General features: G+C 47.6%; 1 protein-coding gene across 1 annotated transcript in view; it reads left to right on the forward strand.

The window, feature by feature from the left end:
• The first annotated feature begins 2,783 nt into the window (after positions 1-2,783).
• The window catches only part of zgc:153372 (uncharacterized protein LOC767695 homolog), a 57,138-nt gene continuing 37,530 nt past the window's right edge, over positions 2,784-22,391 (forward strand). The window contains exons 1-5 of the mRNA XM_038801373.1: positions 2,784-3,086; positions 9,851-9,981; positions 14,863-15,013; positions 16,537-16,673; positions 20,946-21,015. Coding sequence (XP_038657301.1) covers positions 3,048-3,086; positions 9,851-9,981; positions 14,863-15,013; positions 16,537-16,673; positions 20,946-21,015 — 528 coding nt within the window. The 5' untranslated portion in view covers positions 2,784-3,047. The remainder of the gene's footprint in view (positions 3,087-9,850; positions 9,982-14,862; positions 15,014-16,536; positions 16,674-20,945; positions 21,016-22,391) is intronic.

Consider the following 22,391-nt stretch of genomic DNA (forward strand, 5'->3'; position numbering starts at 1 on the left):
AATTTATTGCTTTGACATTGTTTTTTTATGTTCAATCAATGTTGCGCCAAAACTTTGCTTGCCAAATTGGGGGTGGAGTGTGGTATGCCCGTGCACCAAGATCAAAGGCCGTGACCTGGAAGTAACCGTTAAACCATAGCAAGATGACAGAAAGAGGCCATTCAGCCCATCGTGTCCATGCCAGTCAAAAAGAGAGCGAAAAATAAACTAGCCGCTCATTTGAATCCAATTTTCCAATACCTGGTGTAACCCTGGTGCTAGAATTCTGGGAAATATGGTCAAGTAACAAGTTATTCAAGAGGTTTAGAGAATTTCTGGAAATACCATTCTTCAACAGGACGAAACAGCTGGCATCAAAAGGAGATCTTTAGCAGCTACGTGATGAATCAAAAGGTGACAGCTATGTGACGAAGAATGCTGGAGGATGATTGCATCTAGATGACTGGAGACATTGAAAAATAGGCCACGTGACGGCACGGAACGGCACGGTAGCACAGTGGTTAGCATTGTTGCTTCACAGCTCCAGGGACCCAGGTTCGGTTCCCGGCTTGGGTCCCTGTCTGTGCGGAGTGTGCACGTTGTCCCCGTGTCTACGTGGGTTTCCTCCGGGTGCTCCAGTTTCCTCCCACAACTCCAAAGATGTGCAGGTTGTCCTGGAATGAAGAACTTGTCGTATGAAGAACGGTTGAGGATTCTGGATCTGTACTCGTTGGAGTTTAGAAGGATGAGGGGGGATCTTATTGAAACTTGCAAGATACTGCGAGGCCCGGATAGAGTGGACGTGGAGAGGATGTTTCCACTTGTGGGAGAAACTAGAACTAGAGGACACCATCTCAGACTAAAGGAACGATCCTTTAAAAGAGAGATGAGGAGGAATTTCTTCAGCCAGAGGGTGGGTGAATCTGTGGAACTCTTTGCTGCAGAAGGCTGTGGAGGCCAAATTACAGAGTGTCTTTAAGACAGAGTAGATAGGTTCATGACTAATAAGGGGATCAGGGGTTATGGGGAGAAGGCAGGAGAATGGGGATGAGAAAATATCAGCCATGATTGAATGGTGGAGCAGACTCGATGGGCCGAGTGGCCTAATTCTGCTCCTATGTCTGATGGGTTAGGTGGATTGGTCATGCTAAATTGCCCCGTAGTGTCCAAATGTTAGGTGGGGTTGCTGGGTTACGGGGATAGGGTGGAAGTGTGGGCTTAGGTTGGGTGCTCTTTCAAGGCCGGTGTAGTCTTGATGGGCCGAATGGCCTCCTCCAGCACTGCAAATTCTACGTGACCTTTGTAGTCACAGAAACTGGCATAACAGAACAAATGGATCTTGTTCACTGGATTTGTAAAACACAACCTCAGCAGCTAGAGGGTAATAAAACTCATCATCGAACCTTCCAGAGTTTGGAGGAAATCATATAAAGAAGCAGAGATTCAAAGTTTCATCAACAAAAACTCGGGGAACAACCCGAGTCAGTCTGTGACTAGCAAAGCATCCTTCCAGAGAGATTGGCCAGCTGTCCTGATGGAGGTGACGTTTGAGTTTGATGTGTGAGTTGAGTAACAGTTATCACTTATTGAGTTAAAGTCTGTGTGGTGATTTTACTAATGGTTAAGTATCTGTTAAGTCTGTGTGACAATAATTAACTGCATAAGAGCCCGTGTGACACATTTGCTCCGAATAAAGTAAACTTGATTCAAGAATACTTGCCTAAGTAGTTTGTGTGATATGTCAGCAGTGACCCTCATCCAGAAGAAGCGACAATGGTCCATAACCTTGCGGAATACAGCTCCTCAGGCGCAGATCCAGATACCTTTTAAATGGGTTGAGCATTTCAGCCTCCATCACCAAATTAGGCAGTGAATTCCAGTCACCCACCAACCTCCAGGCGAAAAAGGTATCCCTCGTGTCCTTATAATCCTTCCATCAATCACTTTAAATCTATGATGTGGAGATGCCAGCGTTGGACTGGGGTGAGCACAGTAAAAAGTCTTACAACACCAGGTTAAAGTCCAACATGTTCGTTTGAAACGAACATGTTGGACTTTAACCTGGTGTTGTAAGACTTCTTACTTTAAATCTAGCAATTGACCCCAAAGCTAGGGCAAACAAGTCTTTCCCGTCCACCTGTCTAGGCCCCTCATAATTTTGTATAATAATAATCTTTATTGTCACAAGTAGGCTTACATTAACACTGCAATGAAATTACTGTGAAAATCCCCCAGTCGCCACACTCCGGAGCCTGTTCGGGTACGCGGAGGGAAGAATTCAGAATGTCCAATTCACCTAACAAGCATGTCTTTCGGGACTTGTGGGAGGAAACTGGAGCACCCGGAGGAAACTCACGCAGACACGGGGAGAGCGTGCAGACTCCGCACAGACAGTGACCCAGGCCGGGAATCGAACCTGGGACTCTGGAGCTGTGAAGCTAACCACTGTGCTACCGTGCCGCCCATTGTGCTAGCGTGCGGCCCTGTGTTTCTGCCTTAATGTTGCAGCTTTGGCCTCATTCTGAAAGATTGAATTCTTATCACTTCCAGAAAGAAGGAAAATCATAAAAATTCCAAAGAAGTGACTAAGTGACGAATTGGAGGATAAAGTCTTTTATTTTGTCGGTCCTAGGAAATATAATTACAATCGCAGAACAATAGATAAAAAGCCCATCACAAAACAAACAATGCCATTCTATCACTTCGCTCACATGATTTGCACTTTCCCTGGCCAAGCTGTGGATTGGTTTAATCGACCCAGTGTTTCTGTTAAAATGAAATGATTGGCTTGCCGTCTGTTCCTGACGCCTCCTGACGTGCCAGGAGCAGTTGCACATGCCCCACTGGCAAGGCTAGCACTTGTTGCCATCTCTAATTGCTGTTACAAAACTCATTTCCTGTACAGATCGGACTTAATGTGATGCTGCTGAGCGAACGTTGCCCAGTCAAGCTGTGATTACAGAGGGAGGAAGCTGTAAATATCTTGTGTTGAACTTTGCAGTGAGGCCCTATTTAAGGCACGGATTTAGTGCCAATTCGAGGCCGCAACCCCCTCTCTCTGCACGGATATGAGCTTGAAGGACACCGCCATTCAGGATCAGGTTAAGGTAAGAGAATGTGGGCATTTCTGTGACATTATTCAAACGGTTTAGTTTCATCTGTAACACACAGCACACACTTGCAATGCAAGGGAGCAGCAACTGCATGAGAAGCTTGCAGAAATCAGTGCTAATGTAAGAGGAGAACACACTATGGAAAGAATCACATTTCTATTCAATCTGGGAAAGACAATGTTGCACATTGCTCAAATCTACTGCTCGGCTGCTTGCGTTTCTTTGGCTCCCCTAGGTCCTAACACCCACTCTGTTACACTCACACACAGATGCTCATACACAGGTACAGACGCTGACAAATGCACACACACATGGGCACTCACACAGAGACACACACACACACATGCACACCAGACACACACTCAAACACACAAGACACACAGACACACACTCAGACACACAAACACTCACACACACACGGCCACTCACACACAGGCACACATACCCACACGCACACAAACATGCACACACACACATACAAACACATGCACACACACCCGCACCCGGACACACATACAGTGAAGTACATACACACGCACACAAACATGCACACACGCACACCAGACACATACACACACAAAGACACACAGACACACACTCAGACACACAAACACTCACATACAAAGACACACACTCACAGACACACAAATGCACACAAATACACATAATTACAGACACTTATAAGCACATACACTAACACAGATAGACAGACACTCACACACGCAAACATACGCACACACACAAACACACATGTTGTAGAGTGTTGGTTGCAGTTCTGTTGGTAGGAAGAAGACTTCATAGTCACCCACAGGTTAAGTCCAAGTCTTTATCGACTCTTAGAACTATTTACAAATATAGGGTCAAGGGAACAAGCTGGGGAGCTGTCTCCGGGCTGGCTGGTACACACCGCTCTGTCCAAAACTAGGTGTGGGTCATTTGCTGTCTTACTCACTAGGCAAAGTCCCACATTAACCCTACATGGACCAGACCCATCAATAATGCACACACACCCACAATCAGAGGCTGACAGTGAATCATGCAGAGTAATTAAGGACTGACCATTGCGGGCCTGGTTAACGTGGAGCTAGAATTAGTGAGCAGGTGCTGATGGACTGGGGTGCGGATTCTGAAGTTCTGCTCAAGGTTGAACAACATTGTGATCTGCAATACTGAAGCCACCAAAACAGCCAAACACACCGGAACATAGAACATAAAACAGTACAGCACAGAACAGGCCCTTCAGCCCTCGATGTTGTGCCAAACAATGATCACCCTACTCAAACCCACGTATCCACCCTACAACCCCCCCCCCCCCCCCCCCCCCCCCAACCTTACTTTTAAGGACACTACGGGCAATTTAGCATGGCCAATCCACCTAACCCGCACATCTTTGGACTGTGGGAGGAAACTGGAGCACCCGGAGGAAACCCACGCACACACGGGGAGGACGTGCAGACTCCGCACAGACAGTGACCCAGCCGGGAACCGAACCTGGGACCCTGGAGCTGTGAAGCATTTATGCTAACCGCCATGCTACCGTGCTGCCCAAACGGACGCTGGAATCTGAAACGAAAACATAGAAAGCTGGGGAAAAAAAACTCAACAGGTCTGGCAGCGCGAGTGAGTTAACACAAGAACACAAACACTCTCTCCCCCTCCCCGCCGGCCCACTGTCACTTGTTCTTCAGTTTTGCTGCACCTTTGTTGAAATCTCTCCCTCTTCCCACTATCACTGTTCCAGCTCTGTTCTATTCCCTCTTGTGCATAATCACATTTTACCCTCTCCATAATTCTAAAGAAGTGTCATGAGGACTCAAAGCGTAAACTTTGTTTGCTCTCCATCGGGATGTTGCTGGACCTGTTGAGTTTTTCCTGATTAGCCACCCCATGCAGTTGGGAGCTGTGTTGGACGATTAACGTCTTCAACATCATTCGCACCCCAGTGTACTGTTCCGCCAGTGGTTTTAAAAGTGAAAAGTGTGTTTTGGCATCTTACAAAAAATGCATTAAGTTCTGGGAAGATTAGAATAAAATTTGCAAAGTTCTTTTTTTTTATTAACGGAGTTACTTTTTTCTCCAAACCAGTATATATTTGCGACAAGCTGAGACGCAAGTGTATAAAGGGTGCCATTCAAGTACAAAGAACAAAGAAAAGTACAGCACAGGAACAGGCCCTTCGGCCCACCAAGCCCGTGCCGACCATGCTGCCCGTCTATACTAAAATCTTCTCCACTTCTGGGGTCCATATCCCTCTATTCCCATCCTAGTCATGTATTTGTCAAGATGCCCCTTAAATGTCACTATCGTCCCTGCTTCCACCACCTCCTCCAGCAGCGAGTTCCAGGCACCCACTACCCTGTGTGTAAAAATTGCCTCATACATCTCCTCTAAACCTTGCCCCTTGCACCTTAACCTATGCCCCCTAGTAATTGACCACTCTACCCTGGGAAAAAGCCTCTGACTATCCACTCTGTCTATGCCCCTCATAATTTTGTAGACCTCAATCAGGTCGCCCCTCAACTTTCGTCGTTCCAGTGAGACCAAACCAAGTTTATTCAACCTCTCCTCATAGCTAATGCCCTCCATACCAGGCAACATCCTGGTAAATCTTTTCTGCAACCTCTCTAAAGCCTCCACATCCTACTGGTAGTGTGGCGACCAGAATTGAACACTATACTCCAAGTGCGGCCTGACTATTGTTCCATAAAGCTGCAACATAACTTGCCAATTTTTATACTCAATGCCCCGGCCAATGAAGGCAAGCATGCCGTATGCCTTCTTGACTACCTTCTCAACCTGTGTTGCCCCTTTCAGTGACCTGTGGACCTGTACACCTATATCTCTCTGTTTGTCAATACTCTTGAAGGTTCTACCATTTGGCCCATTGGATCTGCACCAACTCTCTGAAAGTAGAATGCCCAAGTCCACTCCCCCATTCACCCCACCCCCTAACCTGCACATTCCTGGACACGGAGGGGCAATTTAGCATGGGCATTCCACCTAACCCACACATATTTGATTACATTCCTTCCAAAGGCTATAAATAGAATAAGATTGAGGTGCAAGGTCCAGGGATAAAATCTGACAGTGCAGCACACAGTCAGTATGGGCCGTCTGACAGTGCCGCACTCGTTCAGTACTGACTCTCTGACAGTGCAGCGCTCCCTCAGTACTGACCCTCTGACAGTGCCGCACTCGTTCAGTACTGACCCTCTGACAGTGCAGCACTGCCTCAGTACTGACCCTCTGACAGTACAGCACTCCCTCAGTACTAGAATAGAACAGTACAGCACAGAACAGGCTCTCCGGCCCTATATGTTGTGCCGAGCAATGATCACCCTACTCAAACCCACGTATCCACCCAATATCCGTAACCAAACAACCCCCCACTAACCTTACTTTTTAGGACACTACGGGCAATTTAGCATGGCCAATCCACCTAACCCGCACATCTTTGGACTGTGGGAGGAAACCGGAGCACCCGGAGGAAACCCACGCACACACGGGGAGGACGTGCAGACTCCACACAGACAGTGACCCAGCCGGGAATCGAACCTGGGACCCTGGAGCTGTGAAGCATTTATGCTAACCACCATGCTACAGCACTGACCCACTGACAGTGCAGCACTCCCTCAGTACTGACCCTCTGACAGTGCAGCACTCCCTCAGTACTGACTCTGACAGTGCAGCACTCCCTCAGTACTGACTCTGACAGTGCAGCTCTCCCTCAGTACTGAGCCTCTGACAGTGCAGCACTCCCTCAGTACTGACCCTCTGACATTGCAGCACTCTCTCAGGACTGACTCTGACAGTGCAGCACTCCCTCAGTACTAACCTTCTGACAGTGTGGCACTCCCTCAGTACTAACCTTCTGACAGTGCAGCACTCCCTCAGTACTAACCTTCTGACAGTGCGGCACTCCCTCAGGACGGACCCTCTGACAGTGCAGCACTTCCTCAGTACTGACCCTCTGACTGTGCAGCACTCCCTCAGGACGGACCCTCTGACAGTGCAGCACTCCCTCAGTACTGACCCCCTGACAGTGCAGCACTCTCTCAGTACTAACCCTCTGACAGTGCGGCACTCCCTCAGTACTGACCCTCTGACAGTGCAGCACTCTCTCAGTACTGACCCTCTGACAATGCAGCACTCCTTCAGTACTGACCCTCTGATAGCGGTGGTATATTTTGATGGACTTGGCTGGCAGACAATTGGTTATTTTATTTTTCCGCGACTTGACTGGCACTCAATGCTGATTGGGGTGGGTTGTTCCAGAACATTCTAAAAGACACAGACAGGTATCACTATGCAGAGCTAATTTATATTTTGACTGAGAGGCTTGGAGTGACACAGTTTGCTCTCTCTCCTGATGACCTCTCTAAAGACTTGAAGGAAAGGCCTTTCTCTCTCTCGGCACCACAGCCAATTAAACCTACCGGAAGATCCAGACCAGCTGCAGAGAGACTAGATTGTTTGAAAACCTTCTTTTAAACTCTCATGCAGAGAACTCAAATCTTACAGCAGTAAGGCTGAGGGTTAATCTGGTGGAATTGGAGGCCAGTCAGCATTTAACATAACTGAGGGCGATAAGGTTAATAAAAGTGAAAGTGATTCCCCAGAGGACATCTTACAGCCTGTGAATTCTGATTGAATGCACATACCAGAGGAACCAATCCAACTGGTGGTTTTCAACACTCCTCATCCTGGGCAGATAGCTAACTACAAAGACTTCAACATCAGCAGCAAAGACCCGTCTCTCTTTCTTCTGTTTTTCATCCCTAGTATATTTTTACCAATTCCCTTCCCCTCTATGTGTGTCTGTCTTGTGTGTGTTTGGGTAGAGGGCGGGGTGGTAAAAGGGGAATTAATTAGATTAGCCAGCTATTGTTTTGGTATCACTATTATATGTTTATCTTTTCTCTTGTTATAAATAAGCAGTTATTGAATTTTACTGACACATTTGGTGGCTGAAAGTCATTGGAGCAGTCAGGGTCCAAGATCTCAGAAACTATGTACAAATTATTGGTTAATTAACTTACATTGGAACCCTGGAGCCTGGGGGGGGGGGGGGGGGGGGGGCTGGAATTGACTGCACACTAGCCCAGGGTATCGTAACAATATATATCTTGGGGCTATTGGTCGCAAACAAATTTTTTTTTTTTTTAAATAATTTTTATTGAAAAATGTTGAATTTATACAACAACATCAAACCATACTAAAATACCAACGATAACAGTAATGACAACAATCATGAACCTTCGCCCCTCCTCAATGAACAACCCAACATATTAACAACAACTTAAATTAACACAATGTTAAGTTACATAACCGTAGCGAAAAAAAATAGAACACCCCCCCCTTCCCCCCCCCACCCTCTCTCTCTCTCTCTCCCCCCCCCCCCCCCCCCCCCCCCCCCCCCCCCACCCCCTCCCGGGTTGCTGCTGCTATTGACCAAGATACCTATCTTTGAGCCAGGAAGTCCAGAAAAGGCTGCCACCGTTTATAGAACCCTTGTACTGATCCTCTCAGGGCAAATTTGACCCTCTCCAATTTTATAAATCCCGCCATGTCACTGATCCAGGTCTCCATACTTGGGGGCCTCGCATCCTTCCACTGCAGCAAGATCCTCCGCCGGGCTACTAGGGACGCAAAGGCCAGGACACCGGCCTCTTTCGCCTCCTGCACTCCCGGCTCCACCGCATCTCCGAAAATCACGAGTCCCCACCCTGGTTTGACCCTGGATCCAACCACCCTCGACACCGTCCCCGCCACCCCCTTCCAGAATTCTTCCAGTGTTGGGCATGCCCAGAACATATGGGCATGATGCATGATTCACTGGACTCCCCGAACATCTGGTGCACCTGTCCTCACCCCCAAAGAACCTAGTCATCCTAGTCCCGGACATGTGGGCCCGGTGCAGCACCTTAAATTGGATGAGACTAAGGTCGCATACAAATATTAATGTCTCCAGTTACAGCTCCTGGAAGCTCGAGTTTCAGAGCTGGAGCGGCGTATGGAGATACTGTGGAGCATCCGCGAGTCGGAGAGCATTGTGGATAGCACGTTTAGAGAGGTGATCACACCGCAGGCTCAGGATCCGCAAGCAGCAAGGGAATGGGTGACCACCAGACAGAACAAGAGAGCGAGGCAGGTAGGGCAGGAATCGCCTGTGGCCATTCCCCTGCAGAACAGATATACCGCTTTGTATACTGTTGAGGGGAATGGCCTCTCAGGGGAAAACAGCAACAGACAAACTCGTGGCACCACGGTTGGATGGTATGGTATGTTGCCTCCCTGGTACTAGGGTCAAGGCTGTCTCGGAGCGGGCACAGGACATTCTGGAGGGCGAGGGTGAATAGCCAGTGGTCGTGGTACAGATCGGTACAAACGACGTAGGTAAAAAAAGGATGAGGTCCTAAAAGCAGAATACAGGGAGCTGGGATGGAAGTTAAGAAATCGGATCTCCAAGGTAGTGATCTCAGGATTACTACTGGTGCCAGCTGCTAGTCAGAGTAGAAATGACAGGTTATATAGGATGAATACGTGGCTGAAGGGACGGTGTCAGGGGGAGGGTTTCAGATTCCTGGGGCATTGGATCCGGTTCTGGGGGAGGTGGGACCTGTACAAACTGGATTCCGCACCTTTGGGGCGGCTCGACGCTGGAGTGGTTCCCGCCAAGGTTTGCGCTGCTTTTTCCCACCCCGACTATATGCACAGAATCCCGTCCCTTATTCATTCTCTTCTCTTGTTGCTCTCAGAGTTACTATGGGAAACGGCTGAAGAGATCTGAAGACCTACAGAGCAATGTGTCCTGCTCTAAACATTGCACCCCCTTAAGTAAATCAGCTCGTGACGCCATGGCACTCATCCACCCAGAGGTTACTCAAAGGTATGATTTTACCAGGAATTGCCGAGTATTCATTCGGGGGCTGGTTTGACATGCCAATGGGAAGATGTGTGAGCGTTTAGTAGGTCACTCCACACAAAGAAACAGAAGCAAGCAGTTCAGCGCCTCACACCTGTCCTGCCATTCAGTTAGATCCAGGTTAACCTGTATCATGACTCTGGCTGTCACTTTGTGTCCTTAACCTTTTGTCTAATAAATATCTACCCAGCCCAATTTTGGAAATCACAACTGATCCCAGACTGAGCAGCCTTTTACGGAATGACAGTCCCAGGAATGTCTTACTGACTTTACTCCTTTTTAAGGTCAGGCCATCTTGTCCTGGACTCCCACCATGAAAGTAAATAATTTGATCAACCCTAAAGATTCCTCCCACCCCCCAATTAATTTCTACACTCAATTAGCCGTTGTTTGATGCTCCCTGCTAAAGGGTTTGAAAACAGGGGCATGCCTGTCTGACCATTCCAAACCCTTCTGAAATTTAACAGGGTGTGGGTGGTTAGGTGTTGAGTAATGTGGTAGTCGGTATTAGGGGTATTACGGTATACTGGACAATGCTGTAAGACCATTGGTGTGGTAGGTTACTGAGACTGCTATATCATTGGTGAAGCCTGCCTGCTGGTTCCGCCCAGTAAGGCGGAGTATAAGAGCTTGTGTCTCCCCAGCAGCTGCATTCTGTATCTGTGCTTCTGGGGGAAACACCTAGTACAATAAAGCCTTCAATTGTCATCCAATCTCGCTTCTGGAGTCCTTGATCGAGCATCAGGTAGCCCACCCACTACCTGAGCTTTGGAGTTACTAATTAATGGCCACTTAATAATAATAATCTTTATTGTCACAAGTAGGCTTACATTAACACTGCAATGACATTACTGTGAATCTCCCCTAGTCGCCACATTCCGGCGCCTGTTCAGGTACACAGAGGGAGAATTCAGAATGTCCAATTCATATCAAGCACGCCTTTAGGGACTTGTGGGAGGAAACTGGAGCACCCGGAGGAAACCCACGCAGACACGGGGAGAACGTGCAGACTCCGCACAGACAGTGATCCAAGCCAGGAATGCAACCCGGGACCCTGGCTCTGCGAAGCAACAATACTATCGCCACACCCCTCCCCAATCTGAGATGCCCAGAATCCCAGATATAACTGGGTCCCTCAGTATCTTGGGACTGCCTGTAGTTCCAGCATTGGCCACCTCTCCCACTAGCACTGTTGGGTCTAAAAGGTTGCCAGCCACTCAATTGGCTGCTCAGCTCTCCAGGCAGCCGCTTGGTCCCGAGAAAGGGGTGGGACTGCCAGCGTTAATTTTCTGCGGGGCAGTCGCCTGGTTCATGGCCCGGCTCCCTTCTGAGCTTCTGGCTGGAGGGGATGGGGCACCGCCAAGTCCAGCCCTGAGGGAACACAAGCCTAATCTAAGCAACCTGCTTTCTTCACTCTTTTAGCATCAGTGCCTTACTGGTGAATCTGTGCAGCTGCCTTTCGATTGCCAATGTGTTGTCTTTGAGGGGTGCTGCCCAAAACCGAAGATGGTTACTCCAGGAGGTCTGACAAGAGCTTTACATAATTGTAACCTCCTCACCTTTTCACCCAGCCCCTTGAGGAAAAGGCTAACATTCTATTCGCATTTTGAATCATTTTCTCATCCCTGCCCATAAACCTTCAGCAGCCTATCTCCTGCAGACACCCCACCTTGTTGAGTCACAATTCTAAGGGAGCAGACCAGCCTTTGTTTGATAATTTGCATGGCCATTCTCCAGCAATGAGCAGGGGCAGCGAGTATCAATGAACTATTTGATTGTGGAAGGCATCACACAATCCAAGCCTATCCCAGCCTTGTGTCTGAACATAACATTTCCAGTAGATAACATTTCGGATTATGACCACAAGATAGTCTTTCGTTCCCCTTAATCAGTTATTTTACTTCAGCTGGGATCAATTTAATTCACCAGATGGGAAACAAAAGTGCAACCAGCTGGATGATATCTAAATGTATAGGGAGATGGACTGTAAACGTAGATTTTAAGGAGCATGTGGCTACATAGGCCCTTTAAGGGGGCGGGCTCATGGGCCCATGCAATGAAGTCTAAGCCAATCGCGCGGGGGCTCATGAATCCCGACCAATAGTGCACCAGCGTGGGGCTAGGGAGCGAAGGAGCTGGGCAGAGTAAACGCCGGAGCTAGGGAGTGAACATCTAAACATAGTTACTCCGTGCCAACATTGCATTTGCCTTTGTCTTCCTTATAAAAACCATTTTGGTTTACACCATACGCCTCCAATGTGTAGAACTCGAGCCACCACGTTGGCGATGAGGTCAAAACTTTGTCTATAGTGAAGTGCTGCGGAATTGAGGGGTGAAGAAAAGATGGCCCAGAAAATACCTACCATAGGTAAATTGGAACGGTTTCACCATTGGGCTGAGGGTTGGAGTCAGGACACACAACGACTCCGTTACTTCTTGACTGCAGATGAAACCACTGGTGAAGATAAACAGAAGGTAATCTTTCTGACAATCTGTGGACCTATAACCTACCACTTGATTCGGAATCTGACATCCCCTGAGTCATCTGACTCGAAGTCCTTCGGCCAGATGGTCAAACTGGTGAGGGAGCATTTTAACCAATGGTTGGGGTTCCCCTTTCTCTGGCTCTGTAAAGACTTCATTACCTGCAAATGCTCGCATTCAAAGTATCATCTTGCATCCTTCTTATTTCACTCTGATGTGGTCCACTCTTTCAGTGATTCACCCGACACAGTTAATAACACTAGCCCTTTCTCCCCGACTACAAAACTATGAGTCTGTGCTCTATTATCAGCCATTGTTTTCATTCCCTGCTGTGCTATCTTCAAATACGTCCTTACCACCACACAAGCCCCATTCAGTCCCTCTGTGACCATTGGTATATTGCCCAAAAGTGTCGCCTCTCATTTTCTTTACTCAGTAACTTTTCTTGGATTAATTTAATTGGTCCTCTAATTTCATGTCCACAAACCAATTTAAAGGACTAAATCATGTGGAATCATTTGGTGCATCCCCAATGGAAAATAATAAAAAATGAATGCCTTTGATCCAATCATGAGGGTAATCTCGACTATACGCTGTCATCATTCTTTTCAAAGTTTGATGCCACCTCTCTAATGCTTCATGTGACTCTGGGTAATACGCTGATGATTTGTATTGTTTTATTTCCAAGCTATTCATGATTTTTTAAAATAATCCTGACATGAGATTGTATCTCTTGTCGTGGAATACTTGTCCGCACTTAAAGAACTTGGTTAATTCCTTTACCATCCTCTTGGCTATGATGTTTCTTATTGGTATGACTTCAGGAAATCTAGTGTATATATCCACAATAGTTAACAAGTTTTGATTTCCACTTCACATTTTTGAAACTGGTCCAACATAGTTGACTAAAACTCTTAGAAAGGGTTTTTCGATGATGACAAAAAAATAGGTAGGAAAGTTGTAGTGATATGCCTGTAAGCAATATTGTAGATAGCTGGTGGTGTGACCTCCAACCAGCAGGTGGTGTTACAGGCCCACCATGCGATCCTGAGACAGTGGTCATGTGACGAGGCCCTCAGATATAAGTACGGGCAGATCCGGTGATCAGGAGATGGTTATAAGACGTCCATGAGGAGAGTTGTGCATAGGGGTAGTTCCAGGGGAGTACAAAGAAACTCCATGATAACTTGCTCTGTAACAGATTGCTATCTTACCACGTGTGATTTAATAAAGATCCTGGTTTGGACAAGTAACAAACTATTTTGTGGATTCCTTGCAAGACATCGAACACCAAACACAACAAAAGTAAGTTGTGAAGAGGACGTTAGGAGGCTACAAAGAAATATTGAAAGGTTAAGTGAGTGGGCAAAGATCTGGCACATGGAATATCATGTGGGAAATTGCAAATTGTCTATTTTTGCTTAAGGGATAAAAAAGCATATTCTCGAAGTGGTGAGAGATTGCAAAGTTCTGAGGTGTAGAGCGATCTGGGTATCCTAGTGCATGAGTCTCAAAAGACTAGTATACAGCTACAGCAAGTAATTAGGAAAGCGAATAGAATGTCATTATTTATTGTGAGGGGAATTGAAAGAGCTCACCACTCTGGCAACGTCAGCTTTCCAGAGATCGGGGCACTGTTTTTAAAGGGTGCCCGGATTCCGAGCCCCAGCACTAAAACTAAAAACAAAGAACCAACCAATGCCCACCATTCCCAAGAGGAACTTCCACCCCATGGACCTCCCCAGAAGAAGCCCTGCCCGACAGTACCCTGGCAATGCTCCTTGGCACTACCCCCGGGACTGCCCCATGACAGTGTACCACGAAGCAGTGCCAGAATACAGCCAAGGTATTACCCAGGCATGTCCCTCTCCCCCTGGAAGCTGCACATACCCGTGGGCCCCCCAGCCTGGTCTCTTCACCTGGTTCACTTTGCTGCAGACCTGTTGTAAACCCCGTTGACGTGATGTGAGAAATCCAAATGTGGAGGAACAATTCAGCGGGGTAGCCCGTTAATGACATGGTAATGTATTTACATGAGGTTCCCGACTTTCCTGGGTGTGACGTCATTGGCAGGGGGTGGGGATTATTGTGTCGCCAGATCTCGCCTGCGAGATTCTTTATTTTGCGCCCACACCATCATTTGCGACAAACACGGGAACAAAATCCTGGCTGTCTCTTTTTCCTCTGTCTCTATCTCTTTCTCTCTTCCTTTTTCTGTCTTCCACTCTGTTTCTGTCTGTTTCTTTGTGTGTGTGCGTGCGTGTGCGTCTCTCTCTTAATCTCACTGTTTCCGTCCTGCCTTTATCAATCATTCGCTCCCTTTCTCTCCGCCCCCTATTCATTTTTCCAATTGTTTTCCAGATATTTTGGATGTGGGCTCGTAGTCCCAGAGGGATTGGAAGGATGCAATGTGTTGGATCTGGGAAGTGGTTCTGGTCGAGACAGCTATATCCTGAGCAAACTGGTGGGGCCCAGTGGTCATGTAACTGGAGTGGACATGACAGACGAGCTGGTAAGGCAATGGGAGAAGTATTCATGTTGTAATTGTTGTCCTCTCGGCTAGACCCTAGGGTAAATACTTCTTTGAATTTATTCTCCATATTTTGTGAACGTTTGTGTCGTAATTCACTTCTGGAGTCACTCTCTGGTACCATTCTTTATTTGTGAGACAAAGTAATCAGGAATATTAATTTATTTGACTGTGGATACCACCATCACCTGAACCCGGTCTTGAGATCAGTGAGGTGCTCTGCCATGCCTTCATTTACCAGCCGACTGAAGAAATCCCTTCACCCACCAACCAAACGTAGAGTGTAGAAAACAATAACAGTGTTCACCGACCCACTGTCCGGTATCTCTACCCATGGCATTATTTTGTTTTTGGGTTGGCCAAGTATGTCCTGCTGCCTCATCATAGGTCACTGCTGTGTCCAGAGTGATCAGTCCCCCTCTAATCCTCTTTCACTCCTGACAATGCTCAGATCTGTAGTCACACAATTGACTGGGTAAGGATGACAGGTTTCCTTCCCTGAAGGACTTTAGTGAACCAGATTTTTACACCAATCAATGATATCTTTGTGGCCACCAGTACTAGACCAGATTTCAATTCCAGGTTTATTAACAGAACCCAAATTCCACCAGTAGCCATGGTGGGTTTTGAACCGATGTTCCCATTAGCCTGGATCTCGGGATTACTGCTCCAGTGACATTACCACTGGACCATCATCTTTGCTGCCGTCTCCATGATGTACCTGTCCTGGGAGTGTTTGATGGGGACAGTGTAGAGGGAGCTTTACTCTGTATCTAACCCTGTGCTGTACCTGTCCTGGGAGTGTTTGATGGGGACAGTGTAGAGGGAGCTTTACTCTGTATCTAACCCTGTGCTGTCCCTGTCCTGGGAGTGTTTGATGGGGATAGTGTAGAGCAGGGGTGGGCAAACTATGGCCCGCGGGCCGCATGCGGCCCGCCAAAGGTATTTCTGCGGCCCACCAAGTCATTAAAAAAAAAAAAAAAATTTTTTTTTTTTAAATTTTTTTTTTTTTTTTTAAATTTTTTTTTAAGGTTAATGGGGGGGGGGGCTATTGGGTTACTTACTGGTATAGGGTGGATACGTTGACTTGAGTAGGGTGATCATTGCTCGGCACAACGTCGAGGGCCGAAGGGCCTGTTCTGTGCTGTACTGTTCTATGTTCTATATGAGGCGCCCAGAATCATAACCGGGTGAAGTAATTATTTTACTTAATATACTATGCGGCCCTTTGTGAATTGTGAATTTCTGAATGTGGCCCTTGCACGGAAAAGTTTGCCCACCCCTGGTGTAGAGGGAGCTTTACTCTGTATCTAACCCCGTGTTGTACCTGTCCTGGGAGTGTTTGATGGGGACAGTGTAGAGGGAGCTTTACTCTGTATCTAACCCCATGCTGTACCTGCCCTGGGAGTGTTTGATGGGGACAGCGTAGAGGGAGCTTCACTCTGTATCTAACTCATGCTGTGAATTCGAGCCTGTTTCCTTACTCCCCTCTGTTTCTGCTCCAGATCGAAGTCTCACGAAAGTACATCTTATATCATCAGGAGAAGTTTAGTTACAAGGAAGCAAACATAGAATTTATCCAGGGATACATTGAAATGCTGGGAGCTGCTGGGATTCAGAGCAACAAATTTGATGTTCTTATGTAAGTCAAGGAAAAATCCTGCTGATTTGTTTGATGTTGTTTAAAAAAATCTTGACTGATGATTACTTTGGCCAATTCTCTCAGGGCACTGACTGTTACTTTTGATGGTTTTACCAATCATGGGCAGCATCTCCTCTAACTTCCACCTGGTGACCATCATGGATATGCCTAGGCCATAAGTGCGGGCAAGTATTCCACTGCAAGAGGCGTCACAACCAAATTCAATCTTGGCACTTCATGTCCCAATGCTCATTGGAGGAAAGCAATTCCCTCCAGTCCAATGGGATCTTTACATTGAGTAATTACAGTTGATTCGTACCTTGGAGAAATGTTACATTCAGCTCTGGAGAACACACCTCAGGAAAGACCAGGGCGGAATTTTGTTCAGGTGACAAGGACTATCCCCCACCCACTTACCAGCTGGAGGACCAATGGGAACCCTGTATTTCGCCCAGGAGACAGGGTGGACCAACTCAATTAAGTTGCCTTAACCGACTCCCAATGGGATTTCAAACGCCCGGGGAAATCCTGCCGCCTGGGAGAGCTGCAGACAAATCAGAGGCCAGCAGCTTCCCATTACCAGCAGCGCCACCAAAAGCTGTGGCCGCCACTGGAATTGCTCCAAGGACGTCACCAGGGATTGGTGGAGACAGGTTAGTGCGGGTGGGACTGGGGTGGTGGGGAGGTATACACTGGATAGATGGGGTGGGGGTGGAGGCCAGAGGAGAGCCAAGCCGGCCTTCGGGAGATTGAGTGACCCACCTAAGTCCGATTAACTCCCTGAGCCACCACTGAATCCTGTGGGCTCAGGGATAATTGGTGTCAAGTCACACATTAATGAGCCGAATTGACATCCTATCCATGCCACTTTGTGCCTCTCTGCCCCCTACTTAATTTGGGTCAGCTTTCCCGATGCTTTGATGCAGATATTCCCGCACAATTCTCCCACCGTCCCCACTCGCCATCATTCTCACTCCGGCAGACTCAGTTAATCTCTGGCCATGGTCTCCTTAGAGCTGGTGCAGCACAGGTTCACCATAAGGATACGAGGGGGCGAGAGGCCGAACATAGTAAATATAACCTTGCTATTCAATAAAGGAGGGAGAGAATAAAACGGTGAGCTAAAGGCCAGTTCGCCTGACATCAGTCACTGGGAAAATGCCAGAATCCATTGCTATGGAGGTGTGATGGAACTTAGATAATCATAATCTGGTCAGGCAGAGTCAACATGATTTTATGAAAGGGAATTTGTGCTTTACAAAACTATTCATGTTTTTTGAGGATGTAACTAACAGTGTAGCTAGGGCAGCACGGTGCACAGTGGTTAGCACGGCAGCCTCACAGCACCAGGGACTCGGGATCGACTCCGATCTCGGGTGACTCTTTGCGGAGACTGCACGGTCTCCCCGTGTTTGCGCGGGTTTCCTCCGGGTGCTCCGGTTTCCTCCCACAGTCCAAAGAAATGCAGGTTTGGTGGATTGGTTATGCTGAACTGCCCCTTAGGGTGGAGTTGCAGGAACAGGACAGTGGATTGGGCCGAGGTAGGGTGGTCTTGCAAAGTGTCGGTGCAGACTCGATGGGCCAAATGGCTTCCTTCTGCACTGCAGGGATTCTATTCTATTCTCGTGGATGTGGCATATTTGGATTCTCTAAAAGCATTCTGCAATGTTGTGCATGATGGCTCTTGGACAAGACGAGGGCTCATGGAGTTGGGGTAATCTGTTAGCGTGGAGAGAGAATTGGCTAATGAACAGAAAGTTGGGAATAAGGATAAAAGAAGCATTCAAATTAGCAGACTGCCTAGTGGAGTGTTGAAACTACATTAATGACTTGCCAAAGTTTGCTGATGGTACAACGCTGGGTGAGACATCAACCTGTGAGGAGGACACAGCGAGGCTGTAATAAAAATGGGGAGAAATGTGAGGTTATTTCCCTTAGTGGAAAGAATAAAAAACCAGGGGGTGGATTCACCGTTGCCCGAAGCCGTGATCGGGATTCCCGATTGGGTGGAGAATGGAGTATTCCCCCAAAACAGGTTTGGCGCCTGTGATGCTCCGATCTACCGCGTCGGCCTCAGCGAGCTAACCACCTCGCACGGCTGGAGGAAACACATCAGTGATTTTCCTCCACTTCCATTTGATTTACAGGCTGCCAGCCCAACTCCCCACCCACCCACTATGGACCATCCTCTGCAGCAGGCAAATCCTCTGGGCGGGCAATAGTGCAAGTTTTCTAAGCTTGGCCCTGACACAGTGACCCCGAGATGGGTCAAGGGGATCAGTGCTAACTGAGATTCCATCCCCCCCCCCCCCGACACAAAGTCCATCAGAAAGCCACTTCTCCGCCCGCCAATGCAAATATTGTCCCCCCTCACTGACAATAAGGGCATCCTCCAATACAACATGGATATAAATGATCCCCCCCCCCCCCCCCCCCACAGCATGCACGACGGTGGCTAGTCCCCCTCCCCCACCAGCCTCCTTCAACCCCCCCATCAGATCCCACATAAGGGGCTGGTTTAGCACAGAGCTAAATCACTGGCTTTGAAAGCAGACCAAGGCAGGCCAGCAGCATGGTTGAATTCCCGTACCAGCCTCCCCAAACAGGCGGCAGAATGTGGCGGCTAGGGGCTTTTCACAGTAGCTTCATTTAAAGCCTACTTGTGACAATGAACGATTTTCATTTCATTTCATCAACCATCCCATCAGGGACTCCCATCAGTCACCCTGCCTGAAAGCGGAAGAGCAGTCCAGGCAGTACAGTGAAAAAACACTGCATTTTAGCTTACCCTTCCCTTACATCTGCTGCCTCAGACTTGTGTTTAGAATAGCAGCTGTTACAAGTGTCAGAGGCTTCCTCACAAGGACAATTGAAAGGGATTCAAATCCCCTGGCAGCCTTTGAAATGCAAACCTCCCAGTCAATTTCACACAGCAGTACATTGCACAAGCCAGTGATTGACAGTTTTATTGGTCCAGAGACAAGTGCCTGGTGGATAGTTTATCTGTCTTTCCCTTCATGCTTGAATGCATCTCCATTACCCTGCTTTGATGCTAACCACAATGTTTATAAACATTTTTGGTATGACTGACAGCTCCTCGCCACATCAGAAGGAGTGGAGAGGTGTGGAATCTCAGTCAGTGGGTCAACTCAAAACTGAGATTGATGTATTTTTGGACTCTTAGGGAATAAAGGGATAGGGGATAGGATGGGAAAGTGGAGTTTAGATAGCAGAATAGACATGATTGTATTGAGGCTGCATGGACTATTCCTGCTCCTATTACTCATGTATTTTGGGCGGAGAGCTTACATAAACTTAGCTTGTATTCCATTGAGTTTTTCAGATTGATGATTGAGGACATGGGCGGCACGGTAGCACAGTGGTTAGCACTGTTGCTTCACCGCATCAGTGTCCCAGGTTTGATTCCCAGCTTGGGTCACTGTCTGTGCGGCGTCTGCACGTTCTCCCCGTGTCTGCGTGGGTTTCCTCCGGGTGCTCTGGTTTCCTCCCGCAGTCCAGAAATGTGCGGGTTAGGTGGATTGGCCAGGCTAAATTGCCCTTAGTGTCCAAAAAGGTTATGTGGGGTTACTGGGTTATGGGGATAGGGTGGAGGCGTGGGCTAGAGTAGGGTGCTATTTCCAAGGGCCGGTGCAAACTCGATGGGCCGAATGGCCTCCTTCTGCACTGTGAATTCTATGATTCTATGAAAACTGAGATCAATAGATTGTTATTGAGTCTGGGCATCTATGGATAGAAGCTAAGGCAGGTAAAGTGAGTCATGATACAAATCAGCCATATATTATTCGGATGGCAGAACAGGTTCGAGGGGCTGAATGGCCTCCCCTTGATCTGATGAGCCATTACAGAGGCAAACATATGAACATATGAATTAGGAGCAGGAACAGACCACTTGGCCCAGAAAGCCTGCTTCATCATTCAATAAGGTCACGGCTGATCTATTTGTCGCCTCCCGCTTACCTCCAATAACCTTTTACCCCCTGGCTTATCAAGGATCTATCTATCTCTACCTTTGAAATATTGAAACTCAGCTTCCATTGCCTTTTGAGGAAGAGAGTTCCAAAGACTCACAATCCTCTAAGAGGAAGAATTCTCCTCATCTCTGTCTTAACTGAGCAACCCCTTATTTTTAAACAATGTCCCCTAGTTCTGGATTCTCCCACAAGAGGAAACATCCTCTCCACATCCACCCTGTCAAGACCCCCTCAGGATCTTGAAGTTTTGATCAAATATCTTTGCTTGTACTTTTTTCAGCTCAAACTGCGTCATCTGCCTGTGCCCAGACAAAAAGGCAGTCTTTGAAGAGGCCTATCGGGTCCTTAAGGTTGGTACCGCGCTGTCGCTGGAGGCGAGAATTAATAGTGTTTTTAGAATTAAATGCCTGGTGTGCTGAAGTATCAGGACATTTCGGAGGCTCAGAGATGCTGGTTTACAAAACGCTCCACTATTGAGACTATCATTCCCTTTGAGTGCCCACCTCCCTTGCAAAGTCACTCAATAGCACCTTCCAAACCTGTCACCTCTACCATCTGAAACGACAAGGGCAGCAGATACTTGGGAATACCACCGACTGCAGGTTCCCCTCCAAGTCACTCACCATCCTGACTTGGAAATATATCGCCGTTCCTTCACTGTCTCATGGGCTGGCGGCCCACTAGCATGTTCTCAAGAGCAATTAGGAATGGGCAATAAATGCTGGCCTTGCCAGCGATGCACATCCTGTGAATAAGTAAAGAAAGCTCATGTGGAGACCTCATGCAGAGAGTTGACACCATCCTAGCTTTGAACTTTGCCCTATTTCCCACTCAGTGTTTACGGCAGGTACATGGATAATCAGGTGGAGAAACCATTCTGATCTACCACCTCCTTATCCCCTGGGGACCAATGCATGGTCAAGATCAGAAGCTGAGCAAGGGAGGGATCATGAGAGGGAGATTGTGAGGTTGAGGGTGCGGAGGATGGAGGAGATTTGCCCTCAGTAGTTGTCCTGTGTTCCTCCCAACATAAATCAGGATCGACCATCTTTCCAGTGTCAATCGTGGTAGACCATCTGCCACCCTGACCACAGTTAACATGTGTAGCAAATAGAAACCCAAGGTAGAGAACAAGATTGACTGAGACCATAAGGCATAGGAGCAGAATTAGGCCACTCGGCCCATTGGGTCTGCTCCGCCATTCAATCATGGCTAATATGTTTCCCATTCCCATTCTCCTGCCTTCTGCCAATAACCCCTGATCCCCTTATTAATCAAGAACCCAGCTAAGTCTGTCTTAAAGAAACTCAGTGATTTGGCCTCCACACCCTTCTGCGGCAAAGAGTTCCACAGATTCACCATCACCTGGCTGAAGAAATTCCTCCTCATCTCTGTTTTAAAGGATCGTCCCTTTAGTCTGAGATTGTGGCCTCTGCTTCTACTTTTTCCTGCAAGTGGAAACATCCTCTCTACTTCGACTCTATCCAGGCCTCACATATTGTTCAAGTCTCTTGTGCCTCGTGGACAATTCTTCCCAGGGGGCCCTGTCCAGAGAGCAATTTGGCTCACAAAGTGAGTTGTCCACTCTGGTTGGGCATAATCCTGCAGGTTTTGTCACATGATCTCCCACCTCCAACCTGCTCACCCAGGGAAACAGCAATGTGAATATTTTATTTTCATAACTAAAAAGAAAAACATTCAAAGAGGATAGTTAGAAAGCAGTGTA

This window comes from Scyliorhinus canicula, chromosome 7 (assembly GCF_902713615.1).
Source record: "Scyliorhinus canicula chromosome 7, sScyCan1.1, whole genome shotgun sequence".
In the NCBI taxonomy this organism is placed as follows: Eukaryota; Metazoa; Chordata; class Chondrichthyes; order Carcharhiniformes; family Scyliorhinidae; genus Scyliorhinus; species Scyliorhinus canicula.